The sequence below is a fragment of the Serinus canaria genome, chromosome 5 (genome assembly GCF_022539315.1).
Source record: "Serinus canaria isolate serCan28SL12 chromosome 5, serCan2020, whole genome shotgun sequence".
Classification (NCBI taxonomy): domain Eukaryota; kingdom Metazoa; phylum Chordata; class Aves; order Passeriformes; family Fringillidae; genus Serinus; species Serinus canaria.
The window spans coordinates 9,629,106-9,648,020 of record NC_066319.1 but is presented as its reverse complement, the minus strand read 5'-3'; the positions used below and the strand labels follow the sequence as shown (position 1 = coordinate 9,648,020).

Genomic DNA, 18,915 nt, shown 5'->3' with positions numbered 1-18,915 from the left:
CCCACATTACCACACCTAAAAAGCGGTTTAGGCTATGGTGCCCTTTCCAATGTGGCGACGATTCGCGCATGCGTTTTGAGTAGGGAGAAAAGGGCGCCAAAAACGGACCGTCTGCCCCGAAAGACGTCCCAGCTGGGACGGGGGCCTTGGTCAGAGGCGCCGCGGGCGAGCGTGAGGCGGCGGCAGGCAGTGGCGGGGCAGCCTCTGTGCCGGTCGCTGAGGCGAGAGGTCCTCTGAGCGGGCACGGCGCGGGCTCGGCTCTCAGGGGGCTCCCACCGAACCTCGGCACGGCCCCGGTAAGCGGCGCGAGCGGCTGCTGCGTCAGGCCCTCGGGGAGATCGTTCATCGCCCCGGCTCGGGGAAGACATGAAAAGAGACAACGGTCGAGAAATAACACAAACAACTTCTTCTGGACATGGTGGTGTCGGTCAAGGGCCCTGTGTCACCTCAAGTCTGCAGAGCCTGTCTGAGGCAGACACGCCCGGAGGCCACTGCTCTGGACAGAGGTGGAGATTTTCCCCTGGCTGTTGTTCCGGGTCAGTGCCAGTTTGTCCTGGTAACTGGTGTTCTTGAATGTCATTGCTGAAATATTCCTTCACACGGGGTGCCCTGCACCAGCACTTACAGCTCCTATGCCCAGGAGTAATTAATTAAGGTCTTTTAGTCCTTATTATTAAGTCAAGTAAATAATTTATGTAATTTTTAGCAACATACCTGGTCTGTTGTCCTTAATCCTGACAGGGTTCTACAGAGGTTTGATCACACCTTTAAAGCAGTTTTTCTCCCCCAAACCCCAGTTAAACTGACTGATCACACACAGATGATGCCCTGGAACTCCTGGGTTAATGTTAATTCTTGCCAAATTATTTTTATGAGGTTAAATTCCAGTGGATCTGTACCAAAAGATAGAAGCCCTGAAGTACAAGCAGCTGTGCTGCAGGACCTGGTGGCAATGCTCTGCCCCTTTCAGGACCTGTTCAGGCATTCCAGTGGACCATCGGGTTCAGCTGCTGCCCCAACACTGCCAGGGCCACCCCCATCCCACGTCCCCGAGTGCCATATCAGGAGCCACCCACCAAGTGACAGGAATTGGGCTGAGGGCTGCAGGCACTGACAGGGTCACTGCTCACTGGCAGTGGGGCTGGGGCTTCCCAGAGGGGCTCCAATGCCCCTTCCCTTCTCCCTGGCCTTCCCAGGTAGGATGGCTGCTTTGGAGAGTGCAGGGGAAGTAGCCAAAGTCAGACTTGGGACCATTTCCCAGCAGTTCAGGAAATCTGTGCCAGGAGCACTTTGAACTCCTAAAGGTGCTCAGCACCATTTCCTCTGGGTTTTTATGCACTTGGAAACAGATTTCAGGATCTACCAGTGAATTCACTGAATTGTCCCAGACAGAGACCTTTTACTGACCTGAAAGTAGCTTTTAAACCCCAGACCCACAGGCTTGCAGTGTTTTTCAGTGGCAGTGGGAAACACGATGGAAAAATCCTGTTCAGTGATGCAGCTGCCCACAAGGGCTGGGTCAGCTGGGACAGCCCTTGCTGTTGTGTGTTCTCCTCTCATGAAAAATCACTTGGCTTTGCCATGTGGGATTGATTGAGGCTGTGAAGTGCAATCTAGAGCATCTCCAGGCTGCTGGTGCTTGGGGCTGTGGGGTTTGGTGCTCAGACAGCATTCCAGCCCATCTGCTCCAGGGTTGGATGTGCATTTCCAGTTACTCAGACTGGGAAAAGGCCAAGAATGCGGTGGGAAAGGCTTTCTCCCAGCCCTGGACACACTCAAGGCAGGGATTCTTTTTAAATATTTGTGGTCTTTTGCTTCTCAGCCCAGGGCTAAGTTGGTGTTCCCCAAACTGCACGTGGAGTGAAGGGGTCTCTGTTGGGAGAGTGGGAGGAAGGGACACACTAGGTTGGTGTGTCCCAGGTGGACAGAGAAGTCTGATAGTGCCAATATGGGTTTGTGAGTGTTTAATCAGTTCAGGGGCACCAACGTGTCTCAGGCAGGTGGTTCAGGGCAGAGGGGAGCAGGGGCTGACGGACACTGGCACTAGATGTTTGGTCATAGCTGGAAAGGAGCAGCTGGACCTCCCCCAAGGCAGTGCTGGCTCTGGATCTGGGTCCCATCTGGCCACAGAAGGATGTGGCAGCTGGAGACTGGGCAGGTTTGGGGGCTGTGCTGTCCCAGCCTCTTTAGTTCTTGTTCCTGTTTGTTCCCTTTCAGTGGAACAGCATCCTTTCCTGGCCGGTTGTTCTCTGCAAACAGCAGAACCTGGCCCTGAGGTTCCTCGGCGCTGGTGTGGCCCACTGTCCTTGTCACCTGCCCTTGGCACAGTCACTGGAGCTGCCTCTGCCATTCCCTGCTGAAGGGCAGAATCTGCCCAGAGCCGGGAGCACCCCACAGAGTGCAGCCCCTCTTTTCCAGAGGGTGAGGGAGCAGCAGGAGCTGCAAGGGATGTTTTCCAGGCAGAGGGACCGAGGTCACTGGGAGAATTTCAGCTCCCAGCAGCTGTCAGTGCCAGAGGGACTCAGGGGTGGGAAAAGAACAGGGCAGCACTGGGAACTCTGGGCCTGTGAACAACTTCAGTGGGCAAACAATGGGAGGAGTTGGAAGGAGAAAAACCAACCTGCAATTTGGCTTTTGGTGTTGCTGTGTGTGGTCTGTCACCTCCAGACATAAAACTGGACTTTGAACATGTCCATGGTGAGTTGTGTGTTCTGCTCATGGGAACACATGACCAGGGAAAGTGAATGTCAAGGCTTGGGGCAGACCAGAGAGTTCATTGAGCCTGCAGGATCATGGCAAGTGCTGCCCTGGAAAACTCCAAGATAAGAGTAATCAAAATATGAACTCATTAAACTCAGCTTTTTAAAACTTTATTAAAGATTAAAAAAGATGGGAATTACCTTGGTTGAAAAGCACCTCTTGAAACAAAGGAGAATTAAAATACCTGTAAGCAGAAAACCCAGGAGAAATGTCTGCTGGCTCCTGGAGTTGTGGTCTTTTCAGGCAGGTTTTGTACTGGATTGAATGGCAGTTCTGCCTTCTGGGATGGGGATCTGCATCCCCCTGGAAGGAGAAAACATGGGAAGAGTGCAAGGGGGAAGACAGTTGTTGACATCAGCCCTTGGATTCCATTTCCTCCCAGAGGGTCTGTGCTGCTTGAGGTCCAAGGGAAATTAGTCTTGGAGTACCTGTGTGTCCACCTGTTGAGCTTGAAGGACACATTTGGGATGTGAAATTCCAGGGAAGCTGTCATTGCTGCAGTGGCTGGAGTGAGAAGCAGTGGAAGTTGTTTGCTGGCTGCTTGTTGCCCACCTTCTCCTCAGTCCCCTGGAGCTCCAGGTCCCTACACATCACTTTTATTTTTCCAAGGGTTTTGCTGAAGGGTTTCTAAATGTAGCAGTGGGATTTGCTGCAGCTGGAATTTATTTCTGTTTCAGGAGGTGTCTCATTGTATGGTGTGTTTTTTTCCCCCAACTGAATCATCCCCTCCATGAAGAGTCCATGTTGTTCTACATGGCTGCTTTGATTATGGGTCAGAGGGAGAGAAGGGAAATGACTTTTAGTGATCTTGAAATTTTTTCAGACAGAAGTGGGATGTCATCGTGCTCCTCCCCAAAGCACTGCAGGCATATATGGGAGTAGCTCAGTGCTGGCACACTGAGGTTTTGTTAACACTTAAACCTCTCAAACACTGAGAAATGACAGTGTTTGAGAGGTTTAAGTGTTAACAAAACCTCTTGTCTCTTGGATGCAAAAATTCAGTCCTGCAGTCCCAGGCTGAGGAGGGAAAAAGGAACTGCTGTTATTAGTGGAAAACTTCCTGCTATTCCTGGTGTAGACTTTTAATCTTTGTATGGTTTACTGTCCAGTATCTGTACATAGAGAATAACTGATTTGAGGTAAAAATTGAGATAATCAGTAGTGGATAGGTAGGGAAAACTTTAGGAGTAAACTTGAGGAGGCCTATATTGAAGAGCATGAATATTTTGAAGTAAACTGTGGCAATCAGTAGTGCACAGTAGGGAAAGTTTTGGGGGTAAAATCTGAGGTAATCTCTAGGGAAGAGAAGGAACATACTTGAGGTTAAAATCAGGCAATCAGGAGTGAACAGATAGGGGAAAAAATTTGGGAGACAAATCTGGAGACAATCTCCAGAGTAGGGAATGAATATGTATAAAAAATGAGGAAATCAGAAGTGGACAGAAAGGGACAGTTTGGAGGAAAAACTTGAAGCAATTCCCAGGGAAGAGAACAAATATGATGAGGTAAACTGAGAGAGTCACTTGTGGACACATAGTGAAAATTTTAGGGATAGAAATTGAGATATTCTCCAGGATAGATAATTAATATTTTGAGGTAAAAATCAGATAATTAGTAATGGACAGGTAGGGCAAATCTTGTGGGAAAATCCTGAAATAATCTGTACGGCAGAGCATGAACCTTTTGAGGGAAAAATGAGATAAATATTTATCCTTTACTTCTCTGTGTAATAACTGAATCTCCACCTGCTGCGAGCCATTCCTTGAGTTCTCCTGGAGAAAACCTCATGGCAGAGGAGTTTGCAAAGAGCCGAGAGCCGTGTTTGGAGCAGAGAGAGGAGACAGCTGAGAGCTGTGTCTGCCTGCGCTACCCCAGGGGACCAACATCCTCGCAGGACACCGACAAGTCCGCGGCTCTGCCGGCTCGCGTGCCTCTAAGGGACGGTGCGTGCCGGAGGGGCGCGGCCAGCGCGCGCTCCCGCGCCAATCCCAGCCCGGCTGGGCCGCAGCGGCCAATCAGGAGGGTGGACACGAGACGGACGCGGCCGGGAGGAGTCGGGGCGGGGCAACGGGAGGGAGAACGATTCTGGTTGGCTGGTTCGTGGGCCTGGGGGTCGGGCGGGCGGTCGCCGTGGCGACCCTGACGCCGCCATTGTCCCCAGCAGAGCGCGTCCGGGGCTTTGCCGGCCGGGGGACCTCCCGGCCCGGCATCTCCGGTCCCCAGAACCACCCGGGGGTCTTCCCCAGGGCCGGCGCGGCGCCCGCCCCGCCCCCAACGCACTCGTCCCTCATGGCCGCGCGGGGCCCGGGCGCCGCCAGTGCCGCAAGATGGCGGCGGGTGGGCCCTGAGGGAGGCGGCCGTGAGGGAAGGCTCGGGCCCGCGCCGGTGCTGCCTCGCTGCAGGAGCTCAGCGCTCTGTACTTCCTCCCCTGCCGTCGTGGCAAGCTTCGAAATGGCTTATCGGACACAGCTCCAGCCGCTGAGAGAGCCCCCGACCCAGCAGGGCAGGTGTTTTGGGCTCTTGTTTGCCTAAACTTTAGGCTGTAGAGGAGGTGATCTTGTTAGTGTGGTCCTACTTGGAAATTGAACTCCCCTAAACATCTACAAAAGGCATTACCAGTTATTTCAACTGAGTAACTTAATTATTGGGGAAAAGAGAAAACAAACTTTTGCCTCCTGAAACCGAGGATGGCTCTTGGCTGGAATTGGAGAATCCGTGCAAGAGGCCTTCAGTCAGGGGTTGTTGCTGTCCCTTCTTTCTATATTGTTCCACTTAGGACGGCTGCCACAGTCGTTCCCCTTCCAGATAAGCACAAATGTGCTTTTGTACAGCCTTGTCATGGTTTGTCCCTGTTTTTGAAACAGCTATCCAGGCCATAACACCCTTCCTGTTGAATGTCAGTCCCCAAACCCAAAAGGAAATGTGTGGTTTCAGACATTTTGCTGAGTTTCTGAGACTGTCAGTGACAAACCATTATGAGAACCCAGTGAAAGAGACAGAGATGGGTTTAGAAGTATAACTTAACTATTTTAATAACTCTTGTACAGTGCATGGTTATATATCATTGTCTCCTTCGCTCAGTTACATCAATGTACAGTACTTTATAGCAGTGTCTTCAGGCAGTACAAACAGAACAGATGCACAGCTCAGTCTAATGGAAATTTGCAAAAGTGACCTCTGCAATAAGGTCTGCTGAGATATTTGTTTTGGGAAGTGCTCCTGTGGCTCCCAGCATTACAGAGCTGTCGTGTACACTTCTGTTAAAATCCCAGATAACTGTAATTCCCTGTGATTTGCTTTCCTCTACACCCCAGGACTAGAAGGGGGTGTGTTTCCTAGCTCAACATTTGTTTTTATTTTCATTTCAGAAACTTTTCCACCTCCTGTGCTTGCCATCCTGCTTCCCTTCTCCGCCGTAATCCAGAGCCAGGGCTTCTCAGGAGGATTGTCCTCTTCATCCCTCCCTGACAAGGTGAGTGCCCTTTTCAGATCCCAGCAGGGCCATGACTAAATCCAGGATCCCCCCCTGCCTGCACCCTAATTCTGCTGGTGCCAGCAGTGCCCTCTTTCAAATGAAGAAAACAGATTATCCATTGGAGACAGTCAGGAATAAAGCCAAAACTGAGGTGCCCTGGTGCTCTCAGATGGAGACACGAGTTCCCCAACACTGTGTTAAAGCTTTTTCCATTAAATGTGTAAGGACAGACACGAATTTGGGCAAAGACTCAGCCATGCTGAGAGAGAAAAGCCAACTGTCCCTGGGCTGTGGGCAGCTCTGGAGCTGTGTTTGCTTCAGTGCTTTGCAATCAGGTTGGTCTGTCAGTTAAACAGAGATAGAGATGCAATGTGCCACACTTGCTGTGGACAGGAACTATGCTGCTTGCTTGAGTTATGAAATTGTGAGTAAATTTTGGAAGCATAATCACTAATTCTGCCTCTAGGGAGAGAGATTTTCCTCACCCCCCTATTTACAGATTTTTATATATAAATGCATATAACTTTATGAAGGAAAACAGGAAGTCAAGAGCAACACCCTGTGCTAAATTAGATTTTTTTTTTCTTTGTGCCCATTTATTTGGAGTTAAACCTGCCTTTCCCAGTGTGCTTTGGGGTTTCAGCTATTTGGGAATAATTTCAGCTTTTTACAGTGAAAATGTGAAGGTGGGGATGAGTGACCAACACCCTGGGAAGGGCTGTGGCTGTGCCTGGGACAGGAGCAAATGGTCAGGGCTTATCTTCTCCTGGTTTGAGGGCGGGTTTGGCAACCCCACAACATTCCAGTGCAGGATCAGTGGCCCAGGGAAGGGCTGCACAGCTGCCCTGAGCCTGGGGCTGTGCATCAGCAGCAGTGGGCAGGTGGAGCTCACCTATGTGCACCTTCAGATCCCTTTGTTTGTCACTCCTGCTCGTTTCTAGGCCCTGAGAGCTCATCTCAGCTGTTGAGAGACAGCACTAACTGCTCTGTGGATTTAAGGAGGCAGCCAGACTTTGGGAATGTGTGTTGCCATTCCAGCCTTGTCCAGTGAGGGGACACAGGGGGACAGGAGGGGGACAGGGAGCTGTCACTGGGCTGGGATCATGGGCTGCAGGGGACACCTGCACTGAGGAGGAAATGGAAATGGGGCTGCCTTAGGTTGCCCAGAGGGGTCGTTACTTCCCATCCCTGGAAGTGTCCAAGGCCAGGCTGGACAGGATTTGAACAACTTGGCCTTGTGAAAGGTGTCCCTGCCCATGATGGGGGTGGAACAGGATGAGCTTTAATGTCCTTTCCTTAAACCCAAACCACTGCAGGGTTCCAAAGCCTTGTTCCCGTGGTGCAGGGGCAGACCCTGAGGCTGGCCCCTCCTGAGCTGTGTGCCAGGCCTGCTCTGCCAGCGAGGGGTGGAAGCAGGGAGAGCCCTCGGAGAAAAGCTCTGGGGTCTTTGTTTGATCCAGCCCTGGTCGTACATCCAGCCCCGTGGGAATCCTGCTCTGATCGCATGCATGGAAAATTTCAGTATAAAATATATAGTTATAAAAAAAATACTTCATGCAAAATTAAAACACCTTTCCCAGTGGGATGTGGTCTCATTGTCAACCCTTCCCAACAGTGTTTAAGGAGTTGTCACTCTGATGGCAGCTGGACCCCAAGGGGGGTTCTGCTGCCTCCGGCCTGGGCCGGGAATCATTGCTTTCATTCCCTTTTTTTCTGCACTACTTAGGGCTAAGAGCTGAAATAAAGCAGAGAGACTTTAATTAGCAGAATCAATCCTTTCCTGGCGGCGCTTCATGATTTCTTGGAGCTCTGACTCCCCTCTGCTTTTCTGGAATGGAAACAAAACAGGAAGTTTGGATTTGAACTTCAAGCTGTAGTTACATTACAGTATTTAATGAATGCTGTGGGAGTAGAGCTAGTTTCAAAGGGATAGGTGATATCAGTAAAAAGCAGATTAATTAGTGGAAACAGGGAGATCTTATGGATTTGGGCCTTTTAGCTTAAAAGACACTTCAGAATGTTTACATGTGTTTTATTGCTTGTGTAGGTTTGGTTGCAATTTTTTTCCCCCAATTGTGTTTCTTAAAATGCCTGTTAAATGAGCTATCTGACACTGCTGGTACAGCCCCCCATTCCAGCAGGAATTATCCAGAAAAACACTTACCTCCAGCTGGTTTTTCTCCACCGTGATCTTGCTGTACACTCTGTTTCCCTCATCACCACACACCTTCTTCAGCTCCTCTCTGTTGAGGGAGAAGAGCTGAGCTCCAGTGAGGATGCCCAGGTGTTCCACGGTCCTGGGGAGACACAAAGTGGGAGATGATGGTCCTGCTGCACATGGCCTCGTGCCAGAGGTGAGGAGTGGGAGATGGGAGGCTGGGAGCTGCGCTGGGGTCGTGTCACAGGGCCCTGGGGCTGTGCCAGGGTGGCAGCTGTGATTCCAGTGGCATTTCAGGCCATTTCAGGTTTATTTTGCTGATTATTTTTCTCCAATAAAATGTTTATAATAAAGAAACTGAGTGAGTTTGGGCTCTGAACATCCTGGTTATAGAGCCTGGATTTAATAGGGTTGAAATCTAATTTACAGCACAGGCTCTGTAAGTAAATCCCAGTGCCTTGTCCCAGGTGGGATGGTGCCAGAAGCCTCCCCAGCTCTTCCAGGGAAGGATGAGCATTTCATGTGGCAATAGAGCAAAACTTACTCTTTGCTGAATGACTTGGCCTCCAGCCAGGCTTTGACTTCTTCAGTGCTGGATTCAAAGGTGAGGGGCACAAAAACTTGCTGAGGCTTTTCCACTTTGAAATTCCTGTGTGGAGGCTGAATTTTATTGTTTGTGATCTTCTTTAGCAGCTCGTCGTTCAGCTCATCCATTTGGTGAATAAGTTCTGTAGAAACAGGTAGAGAATAAAATCAAATCTTCAGTCAAAAATCCCATTAAATGTGTTTGTGGGGAATTTGTAACGAAAATGGGGCTGTGGCTCAGCAATTTTATTTAAATTCAGCCTAGACAAGTGGTTCCCATTTTCCTGTACCCCTGTGTTGCCATTTATTTTTCTCCCATCACCCCTTGGCTATTGCCTGATGTGGAAGGACAGATCTGTGAGGATCTAGAATTGGAGAGTTGGGAGTGAGACCTTTTCAGTCCTCTCTGCTACTTGTAGTCAGAGATTTGCTGATCCCAGAGCTCCAGGTTTTGCTCCACAGCAGAACAGAAGTGGCAGGAAGCACAAACTGGGAGTGAGGAACACACTCATGATGAGATGATCTTAAAGGGCCCTGTGATTCTGGGAAAACTCCAGTGACACTTCATCCAGTGTCACTTTCCCCATGAAACTCCTGAGGACTGTGGAGAATAACTCAGTGCTATGAACAGATTCGTGTCCTGTCTCAAGGGCCTTTCTATCGTCCCCAAAGGGCTCCTGCTTTCAGGAGTGGACAGGGTGGGATAAGGGGTGAGGAGAGCAGGGCCCCGGGTCTCTCTCCTGCTCTGTGACCCCCACAACATGTTCAGGATGAAGGAGGGATATGGATCTCCTGTTTGGCTGGGAATTCTGTGGAACCACATAAAGGAATCAGGCAGGCACTGTGTGTGTGGCAGGATATAAGCAAAAGGAAAGGAGAGAAATGGATTGGCCTGAGCTCTTCCTTAGACACATTTAAATATTTTGGAAGAGAAAGGAAACACTCTCCTTGGGAGGAGAAGGAGGAGAAAGTTCAAGCTGGAGGAAGGAGGAATGGGGTGATCATTTATTGCCCTGCTTGTCCCAGGCTGCCTGAGAGCCTGGGGGATGTCACAAGCTCCAGGGCTGCTCTCTTGGCTCTTGTCCTACCTGCAATGGCCTCCAGACCTGGTGCTGTTCTATTTCTGATCACTGAAGGGTGCAGGGGAGCCCCTTGGGTAGGTCTGGTCACCAGAGCATCCAAACCCAGGAGACCCCAGCGTGGGACACAGAGTGGGACACACACGTACGTTCTTTGGCGTCCTGTGTAGAGTTGCGTGATAACATCTCACTGCCCCACTTATCCCCAGCGTAGCTGGCAGGCAGCTTGTGAGTTGGACTGGATGGGCCATAGCCCCGAGGGCTCAGGTCTCCTTTGTACCTCTGGTTAGACTGCTTTGAAAGGGGGAGAAAAAAAAAAGTAAGACTTTTTTTTCTGCCATTTTTCGTTTTCATTTAAGAGACAAACTGCCATGTTGTCCTTGTGCTGATGTGGGGCTGGTGAGACCTCAGGTGGACCTTCATGGAAGAAGTTAATTTTTTGGGAGTGAAGAACCCGAAGCAAAGTCTGAAGTTTGCATGAGGGAATCCTAGACATGCCAAATATGTACAATCCCATTGGAAGGCAAAGCCTTGCTGCTCCATAGCTGGGATGTGAAGCATGACCACTGCCAAGGGCCTGGAGCAGACTTGGAAGTTTTTTGACATTTTGATTAAACTAGCAAGGATTTATCCAGAAGCCTCCTGGGCCCCCTTTGGCTTTGTCCAAACTCTGCAATACCAAAATAGGGAAGCAATTCCATGCTTCCCTAGGGTGCTTAGAACACTCCAGCTCCACATTTCTGTAGTGCAAGTTGCAGTATTCAATAAATTCTCACTTAAATGGCATTTCCATCTGCCTCCACTGGAGTGATGTGTTCCTGCTGCTGAACTGTGAGGGTGATGGAAGTGTCCATCTTTAATTTAATCCCCAGCAAAAAGCTTGACATGCAAAAATTTGGAAGACAGGAGGCTGCTGCACAAATGGGAAGGATAGGCCTTATTTGAGAAGGTGATCATGGCAAAATGGGAGTTTTATCATAGGAGATTCAGGAATCTCTTGACTTTGTCTTCTTCTGAGGGTTCATCCTGACTTGTGCATAATATCCTAAGAAATACAGGCAGGTCTAATGACAAGATTATTCCCAGAGGCAGATTGTGCCCTGCAGCTGGTACCAGTCAGGTACCACCTGACTACAGACCTGTTCAAGCTCTTCCAGTGTCACCACATCCAGGATATTGTATGGAACGTAACCAGCCTGCCCACTCCGGTTGAGCAACTTCCACCATTGCTTATTATCTTCCAACACCTGAGAGAGGGACAAAAATAAATCTGCTAGTGGGAACATGGGATTTCAGGCATGTACAACCAGGATACAGTGGGGATGGACCACCCAGAAAGTGAAGTTGCCAGAAGGATATCACTAAGGCCAGAAGTTCTGATTAGATCTGCTGCTCTTATGTAATCCAGGATTGAAACTTTTCCTGGAAGGCTCAGAATTTATCATTAGGATGAAGAGGAGAGCACCTCTGGGTACTGAAGAACTCATAGTTGCTATATAATAGTTGCTATATAATATCCCTGTTTCTCTCTTCTTTTTTTCCCAATGACTGAGTTTCTGTTGTCTCTTTGTGTTTAAATAAATAAATAAATTTTTTAAAAGCTACATTTTGCACAAAAACCTTTTCCCCAGGTCACAGATTACTGTTAGCCCACGTAATGTCCCAAATTCTCCAGCTGCAGCAAGAGAAAGGTTATGAAAAAGGTGTTTTATTCCGAGAAAACAATTCCTCATGGAGGGGGAAGTGGTAATAAGGAGCACAGACCCAGCAGGGGATGAGCAGGGAATTGTTGTCCTCCCTCCTCACTGTGATTAAGATGGGACCAATGTGTTTGAGCTGAGGAGGTGACCCAGCCCAGCACAGACAGCCTGTTCCAGCTTTGGATTGGAGCACAGCCCTGTGTCACTGCTAAGACACCACCAGGATAAAAAGAGTTGGTGCTGGCTGCTATCCTGAGTTCTCCCATGCCCCTGGGAAGGGGAGGGGACACACCTTTTCCCAGGAGTGATCACGTACCTCCAGGATTTCATCCTTCAGCACTGAGAGCTCGTTGGCGTTTCGTGCAGTGAAATCGTAGCGGATTTTGGCAAATCTCCTGGGCACAGCCACTCCCTGGGCCTCGAAATTCCTGCAGGAGAGAAAACCTGGAGTTTTAGTGGAGGCCCACCCAATTACAAGGCCAAGAAAATTGAAACTGGAGAAGAGAAATTATCCTTTCCCTATTCCACACTGCATCTCTACCACCTGATGTTCCTACCATGACCAGTGATAGGGTAAATGAGAAAAAAAAATTATTTTGCTGATATAATTGGATTTAAGGTCTTTTGCTGTGGATTTAAATTCTTGTAGTAAAGCTTATAAATTTTTGATATTAGAACAGAAAATCATGGAAAAACAGTCTGGCTTGAAAGTTTTTTTCCCAGACTAAAGCTGGTGACAGAAAAGTGGATGGTCAGCTGAAACCTTGACTCAAATCCCTGCAAAGTGATGTGCCAAGTCATGGCAGAGGATTCATGTGGAAATCTGGAAGAGTTTGGTGACACTCAGAGATATGACAATTTTCAAGGTGTGAGCTCATGTAAACAAGGAAGCAGATGAGCCTCTAAACTCTGAACTAAAAGTACTTTGATGAAGGTTTTGTACCAAGGAGTAGTTGGTGGTGGAAAATGAGCATTCAAGCTGTTGAAAGGTAGAAGAGCCATTTTTCCCTTGGGAAAAAGCCTGATGCAAAAGAGTGGCCTGGTTGGTTCTGAGTTTGGAAGTGAACTTTCCGAGACTTCTGAAGAAAGGGGAGGGGCTTTTCTGCATTTTCTAGAATTCTGTCTCATTAAGAAGGGTTGTCTGAACCTGGCCCCCTGACAGTTCCCTGGGGCAGGACTGGAATATATTGTTTTATTCAGCCTCTAATCAGTGGGGTTGTCTCTGGTTGTGTCTAAAGCCAAGGGGTAGCTGCTGTCTCCAGTGAAATAAAGCTCCTTCCTCAGCTGAAATGTTTTCCAGCAGCTCTGGGAGCTCGGGCTGCTCTTCCCTGGCCCTGTGTTTCCAATAGGGCAAGGTTTTGTGTGCCCTTCCCTTAGGGCAGATTCCCCCTGTAGGCAGCTTCTGCTTCCCTGTTCAACCTGTGGTGGCTTTGGGATGAATGTAGAGATCCTCAAGGGTGTCCAGAGGAGGCCAGGAAGGGCCAGGAAGTGCTCCAAGGACTGAAGCATTACACAGACAGGCTGGGAGAGCTGGGAATGTTCAACCTGGAGAAGACAAAGTTCCAGGGAGCCCTTAGAGCCCTTTCCAGTGCCCAAAGGGGCTCCAAGAGAGCTGGAGAGGGACTTTGAGGAAGAGGCTGGAGTGACGGAACAAGGGGGAATGGCTTCCCACTGCCAAAGGGTGGGTTTAGATGGCATATTGGGAAGAAATTCTTCCCTATGAGGGTGGGGAAGCCCTGGCACAGGTTGCCCAGAAAAGGTCGCTGCCCCATCCTAGGAAGTGTTCAAGGCCAGGTTGGACAGAGCCTGGAGCAACCTGGGATAGCGGAAGGTGTCCCTGGCCCTAGCAGGGGGTTGGAACTGGGTAACCTTTAAGGTCTCATCCCACCCAATCAGTTCTGTAATTCCATGATTCCAACGTCTCTACACATGTGGATAGCCAAAGTACAGTGCAGCATTTTTGGCACCTGATCCTGAAGGTCACTTTGGTGGGCTAATGCTGGGAAACAAAACCTATGGAGGGACTAATGAAGTCAGCCAATATTTTTGTCTCCTGTGATGGAAAACACCTGGGATTCCTTTCCTTGCAGAGCTGCAGGGGGTTAAACAGCAGACAGTGCTCATAGGAATAATCCCTCAGCTGATCTTTATCTTCTCTTGGTGGTTATTAATAGTGGCAGAGAGCTGTCTCCAGGATGGCCAAGCTTCCCAGTGTCACCATATGTGTCCGTGTGTGTTCATGAGGTTCCAAGGTAGGAGCTGAAGCTCCGGGGGTGCAGATCTATTACCTATTTCCATGTGGAGTGGCATTCTGTTTGAAGGCATCCCCAGGCTGTGTCTGCTCAGCCGTCTGGCCACGCTTGAGTGAGGAGTTCCGGTAAGGATATCCATTGGCTGAGGAGAGCTGGAAAAGGCAGAAATGGAGTCAGTGTTACCAGGAAAGGGCAAAGCTGATGGGAGGAAAGGAGAGGGATAGTGGGAGATGAGTCATGGCCTGGCAGCTTTTGGTCAAGATATTCTTCAGGGAAGCCTGTGTCCCTGGAGCTCAGTGACATTGTAGGGTCCTGTTGCCTGGAGTCGGAAGAGGCTGATTATTGCTGCCCTTTTTCAGCCTCACAGTTTGCTTTCCATATTTAACACTCTGGTTGTTGGAGTGACCACATCCAACTGAGTTTTGATCCAACTACTTGTTGTACACCACCACACCCCCCACAGCTCCATCTCTCTGGAAAAAGGGGAGGGAGAGGGAAGAGTGGATCCCCAGGGACACAGGACTAACCTCCTCTTGCAAGTGCCCAATGTCTATTTCCCATGGAGCTCCACGGAAGATTTCTGTGGGTGGTTCCCAGCCATTGCGGAATTTGGGGATGTAGGTGGGGATGTTCGCGTCTCGGGGCCACTCAGCTCTAGGACACAAAGTAGGAGTTTGAGGTGACATTCACAGGAATGTGTCTTTGAGAGCATCCCCTCAAAGGAGAAGCAGGAGCATCAGTGCATCCAAGCATCCCCTCTGCCTGGGGAGCCTGGGGAGATGGCAGTTCTGTCCTCACCTGGATCTGGTCCATGTCTCCCCCAGGGAATCCCAGAGATTTATCTCTTTGGGTGTCAGGTGTCCTCTCAGGAAATCGGTGGCATCTTTAGAAAGCAGTGGGCTGAGGACAGACCGGGCCAGCTCGGGGCCACCACAGCTATTGATGATCTGAGTCACACACAAACCACACAAAGAGGAGAGAACTTGAAAAGGTCAAAATGTCACACCAGGGACACACAGAGGAGCAGGAATCAAAGACAAAGCTGATCCTTGGATCAGCTCAGTCACCACAAGAAACATCAACCTAAGTCTTTGAAGGAGACTGGATACTTCAGGGAAACATGAATTTTTTTTAGACTGGAGTCAAAGATCTATAAATGAGCTGTTGCTACAGACAAGTGAAGTGTCATAAGCTGACGCTTCAAAAGATGGAAAGTATCTTGCTATTCCTGTATCCTTTCTGGCTCCTTTTCCAAGTTGGGATTTCTGCTTCCAAGCATTTTCAGTGCAAATACTGAGCTGTGTTTGCCTGAAGGTGAGACTAGACAGATTCCCAGTGGGAACCCCAGCTCATTGCCCCTTTTGTTCACAGTAATGCTTTATTGATTGGATGGAAAGATTAATATTTGCTGGGGTTCCTGTATTTACTTCAAGCTTCAAACTGGATCAGAGGCCAGGAACAACCATCATCACTTCTGGAAGTTCCTGAGAAAGCTGTGGCCAGGAGTGAGCAGTTTTCTAACCCTTCTGCACAATCTGTCTCCTTGTAAGTGTGAAGTAGAAATAAAAAGGGAGTTCCCAGTGAGACCTGGGAATAAGATTTACCAGTTCCAGTGGCCCAAATAGGAAATGCACCAGCTCCGAAGCGCTGGGGTTCTGGATGTGCTTCCTCAGTTTGGCCTGGAAAGAGAAACACAGTTTAACCCTAGCTTGAGTGTGCCTTCTCTTCTCTGTCACATGGTGGGAGTGTTGCTGGCTGATGAGAAGAGTAAGGGATGGAGGAGTAGGAATCATTCATTTTTATTTTGTGTCCATTTCTAATTCCTGATGACTTTCTGGATAGGTGGTGTACCCTCTCTGTTAAATCAGTGCCTTGGAAGGTAATTTGAACAGACACACAAAACCCTGGTTTATTTTGAAAGTCCTAGGGAGGAAAGGCCAGGGTTATGGTTGCTTCTGCCTCTTGCAGGGTTGAGAATCCCACTAGTTCCATGAATGAAAACAACAGGATAGGTGTTTTGAGGGTCCCTTTGCAATTGCTGACAAGGGAAAGTCTCCACCAAAGTCTTGCCTGTGGCACCTGGAGCTGCCCTGGCCACTGAAAGGCTCCAAAACCAGTTTTATTTCAGGTGAACTGTGGCAGAATGGAGGAGCAAACACTTGGGATTAATTTACTGTAAGAATTGGGTTTTGGTAGTAACAATCAGTGGAGCTGTGGTGAGAAACCTCTCTAGTTCGTCCTTCCATTCAAGATCCTTCTCCTGTCCTGGGCTCCTGGCACTGCTGCCATGAGAGACAGGCTAGCTGCTCCTAGTGAAATGCAATGCATTTGAAATGCTGGAGATTAAACATTAATGTGGAGTGAGAAGTGAGAAACAACTGCTGGCAGCAGGGTGACCCAGTGAAGGGGCACTTCCCAGGGACTTAGCAGCCATGTGGCAAGGAATGTGGCACGGATCGACCACAGAGTCCCAGCTCTGCTCCACTCTCAACCCTGGGCTCTTGCCAGGAGATAAGCTGCTCCTTCTGATCCTGAGCAGGCACAAATTATCCATATTTGCTTCTCAAAGAAAAGGCTGGAGCTTGGTGTCCTGCAAACCCTGTCTCTGGTCCCTTACTAATGACTGCCCAGGAAGGAGCTTGGATGATATGTTTGCTGGACAAGTCTGGTCACAACTGACAGAATTCCTGCTGCTTTGTTTGCCTCCTGGTCTCTTGTGTTTCACTAAGCAGAGCTGATAGCACTGGGAACAACTTTATGCTCGCTCTTTTCATCCACTCCACAATACAGAGGGTCTGGCAGGGGAGAGAGGGGTCAGGAGTATCAAGGCAATGGGGGATTTCAGTTACTGTCAAGCAGAGATTCCCCAGGCCTGGATCTGAAAAGATCTGGGTGGTGCAACCCTCTGGCTGCTCTGTCCCATCCTGGACTTGGTGCTTCTAGTTTTGGTGTAACAGCTTGTCCCAGAAAACCTGCACAAGCCCGACACAATGTTTGTCCTGAGTTCTGAAGAACCTGGAATTCACACTGTTGTCCCTTGTCAGTGTTTTCCATTCTAGTTTCACTCTAAACACTCACTGCTGGGATATACAGGGAAAAGCCCTGTCCCTGCATGGGATGGAAACTCCTCCATGTCTTACCAAGAGGTTAAAAGCCAGTTTGGTTTTCTGGAAGCAGTCGATGAACTCAGCCTCACTCGGGGGTCTTGCTCGGAGGGTCAGCATTCCCTCTGCCAGGAGAATGGGCAGAGAAGGACATGTTAGTGAGAGCATCCCCTTTGGGAAGCTTCCATCTGCCTGCCATGCAGAAGGCACAGCAGAAATGGATATTGAGACCAGAACTACTGAAAATCAGGGGTTCAGGGAAAGGCAAACTCCCCTTTGTGTGCCGGAGGCTCTGTGTGCTCTGCCAGAGGTGCCCATGGAGAGCGGCACCTCCCAAACTTGTATGCCTGGATCTGTGGCTGTGCCATGGCGTCAATCCAGCCTTGCTGGGCCAGGAGCTGAGGTGTCCCCCCACCTTCATCCATGACCCCCCTGTGCTCCCCATTCATTGTGGCTGCTGCACTGCACCTGCTGGCCCTTTCTTCTTGTTCTTCTTCCCTTTCTTCCTTTGGTTGAGCTGTCGGAATGCCTCTGCAGCCTTCTGGAGCCGGGCAACAAACACTTCAATGTCATCCAGGGTGCAGTTCAGGATTTGCTGTGAGGACAGAAACCCAAGGGACCAACATGAAAGTGAGCCTGGGCTGCTCATAGCTGGGAGCCTGAATCCCAGGGCCTGGTGCATTTCCCAGGGGAATGCACACAGGTTGGCAATCCAGCCATGAAATGCAGCTCAATGCATTCCTTTGCAAACACAGAGCTGCTGGGCCTGGCTGTGTGCTGTCCTTACCAAGGGGACAAGTGACCCCTCCTACTGGACAGCTGGAATGGGGGATGGGGAGGAGCAGAGCTGGAATCAGCAGAGCTGCCTCAGGTCAGAGGACATTGACACTGATGCAGTGATGGAGACTTGCTTTTGGCCACCTTATCTTTATGCACGGCAGGTATCAATTGGAAAAATGCCTAGATGATGCATTAAATGTCTGTTCCCTGCCTCTGCTCTCTTCCCTTGACTCCTGCCTCTGCTCCTGCCTATGGACTGTGCAGTGTTCATGTCACCCACCGTTTCCTTTTCAATCTTCTGTGCTAACATGGCACGGGATTCTTCATGGTCATGAGAGCCAGAGCTTCGCCGTTCATAGTCTGGAAACAAGGGAGAGAAAAACAGATTCCGTATCAGAGGTTGGAAATAGGCTCCATGAAAGGCAGGGATCCATGGAATGGTAGCTCCGAGCTTGGGTGTTTGTTCTGGGTTGTGAGGGCACCTTAGGAATAATGTTTGTAACAGGTGCTAAATCCCAATCATCCTACAAAAATCCCAACCCCAAGGCACCTCCCAGCTTCCAGAAGCCACATGCCCAGTGTGGGGTGGGGGGATATTCCAGTGGGAAACATCACTGGGTTGGCCCCTTGTGCAAAGCAAACAGTGTCAACTCAGGGCAGGGGCTTGGAAAGGGCCAGCACAGTAGGATCTGCCAAGTGGGAGAACTGGGGACGCAGTTTTGGCAAAGGACCATGACAAGTCCAGCCCCATTGGGACAGGTTTTGTAGGAAAAGCAGGAAGGTGTTTCCTGGAGAAGGAATCTCAGCAAACAGGCATCACTCAAGGCTTTCTCCTGTCATCTGCTGTCCTGCCAGGCTCTGTGCACTCAGAGCCAGAAATCCTGCCTAGAGGAATTCCCAGCTTTCAAGGGGGAAATCTTGGCCTCTGTGAAGTCAGCAGAGCCAGGAATTTGTCTTTCTGACCAAATGTCTTGTCTGTACATTTTAAGATCACCAACGCCTGGTTCAAATTTCATGTGATG

General features: G+C 49.5%; 1 protein-coding gene across 3 annotated transcripts in view; it reads right to left on the bottom strand.

Moving 5' to 3' along the window:
* Nucleotides 1-5,762: 5,762 nt before the first annotated feature.
* The window catches only part of EPS8L2 (EPS8 like 2), a 48,409-nt gene continuing 35,256 nt past the window's right edge, over nt 5,763-18,915 (bottom strand). For 2 of the 3 annotated variants that reach the window (XM_050975118.1, XM_018922153.3), the window contains 13 exons: nt 18,174-18,253; nt 17,582-17,708; nt 17,150-17,238; nt 15,614-15,688; nt 14,808-14,956; nt 14,537-14,663; nt 14,046-14,161; nt 12,074-12,185; nt 11,197-11,304; nt 10,207-10,351; nt 8,938-9,121; nt 8,400-8,532; nt 5,763-8,063 (listed from right to left, as the gene is read on the bottom strand). In XM_050975118.1, the coding sequence (XP_050831075.1) occupies nt 7,992-8,063; nt 8,400-8,532; nt 8,938-9,121; nt 10,207-10,351; nt 11,197-11,304; nt 12,074-12,185; nt 14,046-14,161; nt 14,537-14,663; nt 14,808-14,956; nt 15,614-15,688; nt 17,150-17,238; nt 17,582-17,708; nt 18,174-18,253 (1,517 nt within the window). In that variant the 3' untranslated portion in view covers nt 5,763-7,991. The remainder of the gene's footprint in view (nt 8,064-8,399; nt 8,533-8,937; nt 9,122-10,206; nt 10,352-11,196; nt 11,305-12,073; nt 12,186-14,045; nt 14,162-14,536; nt 14,664-14,807; nt 14,957-15,613; nt 15,689-17,149; nt 17,239-17,581; nt 17,709-18,173; nt 18,254-18,915) is intronic. The other variant, XM_009097276.4, reaches the window with a different exon arrangement.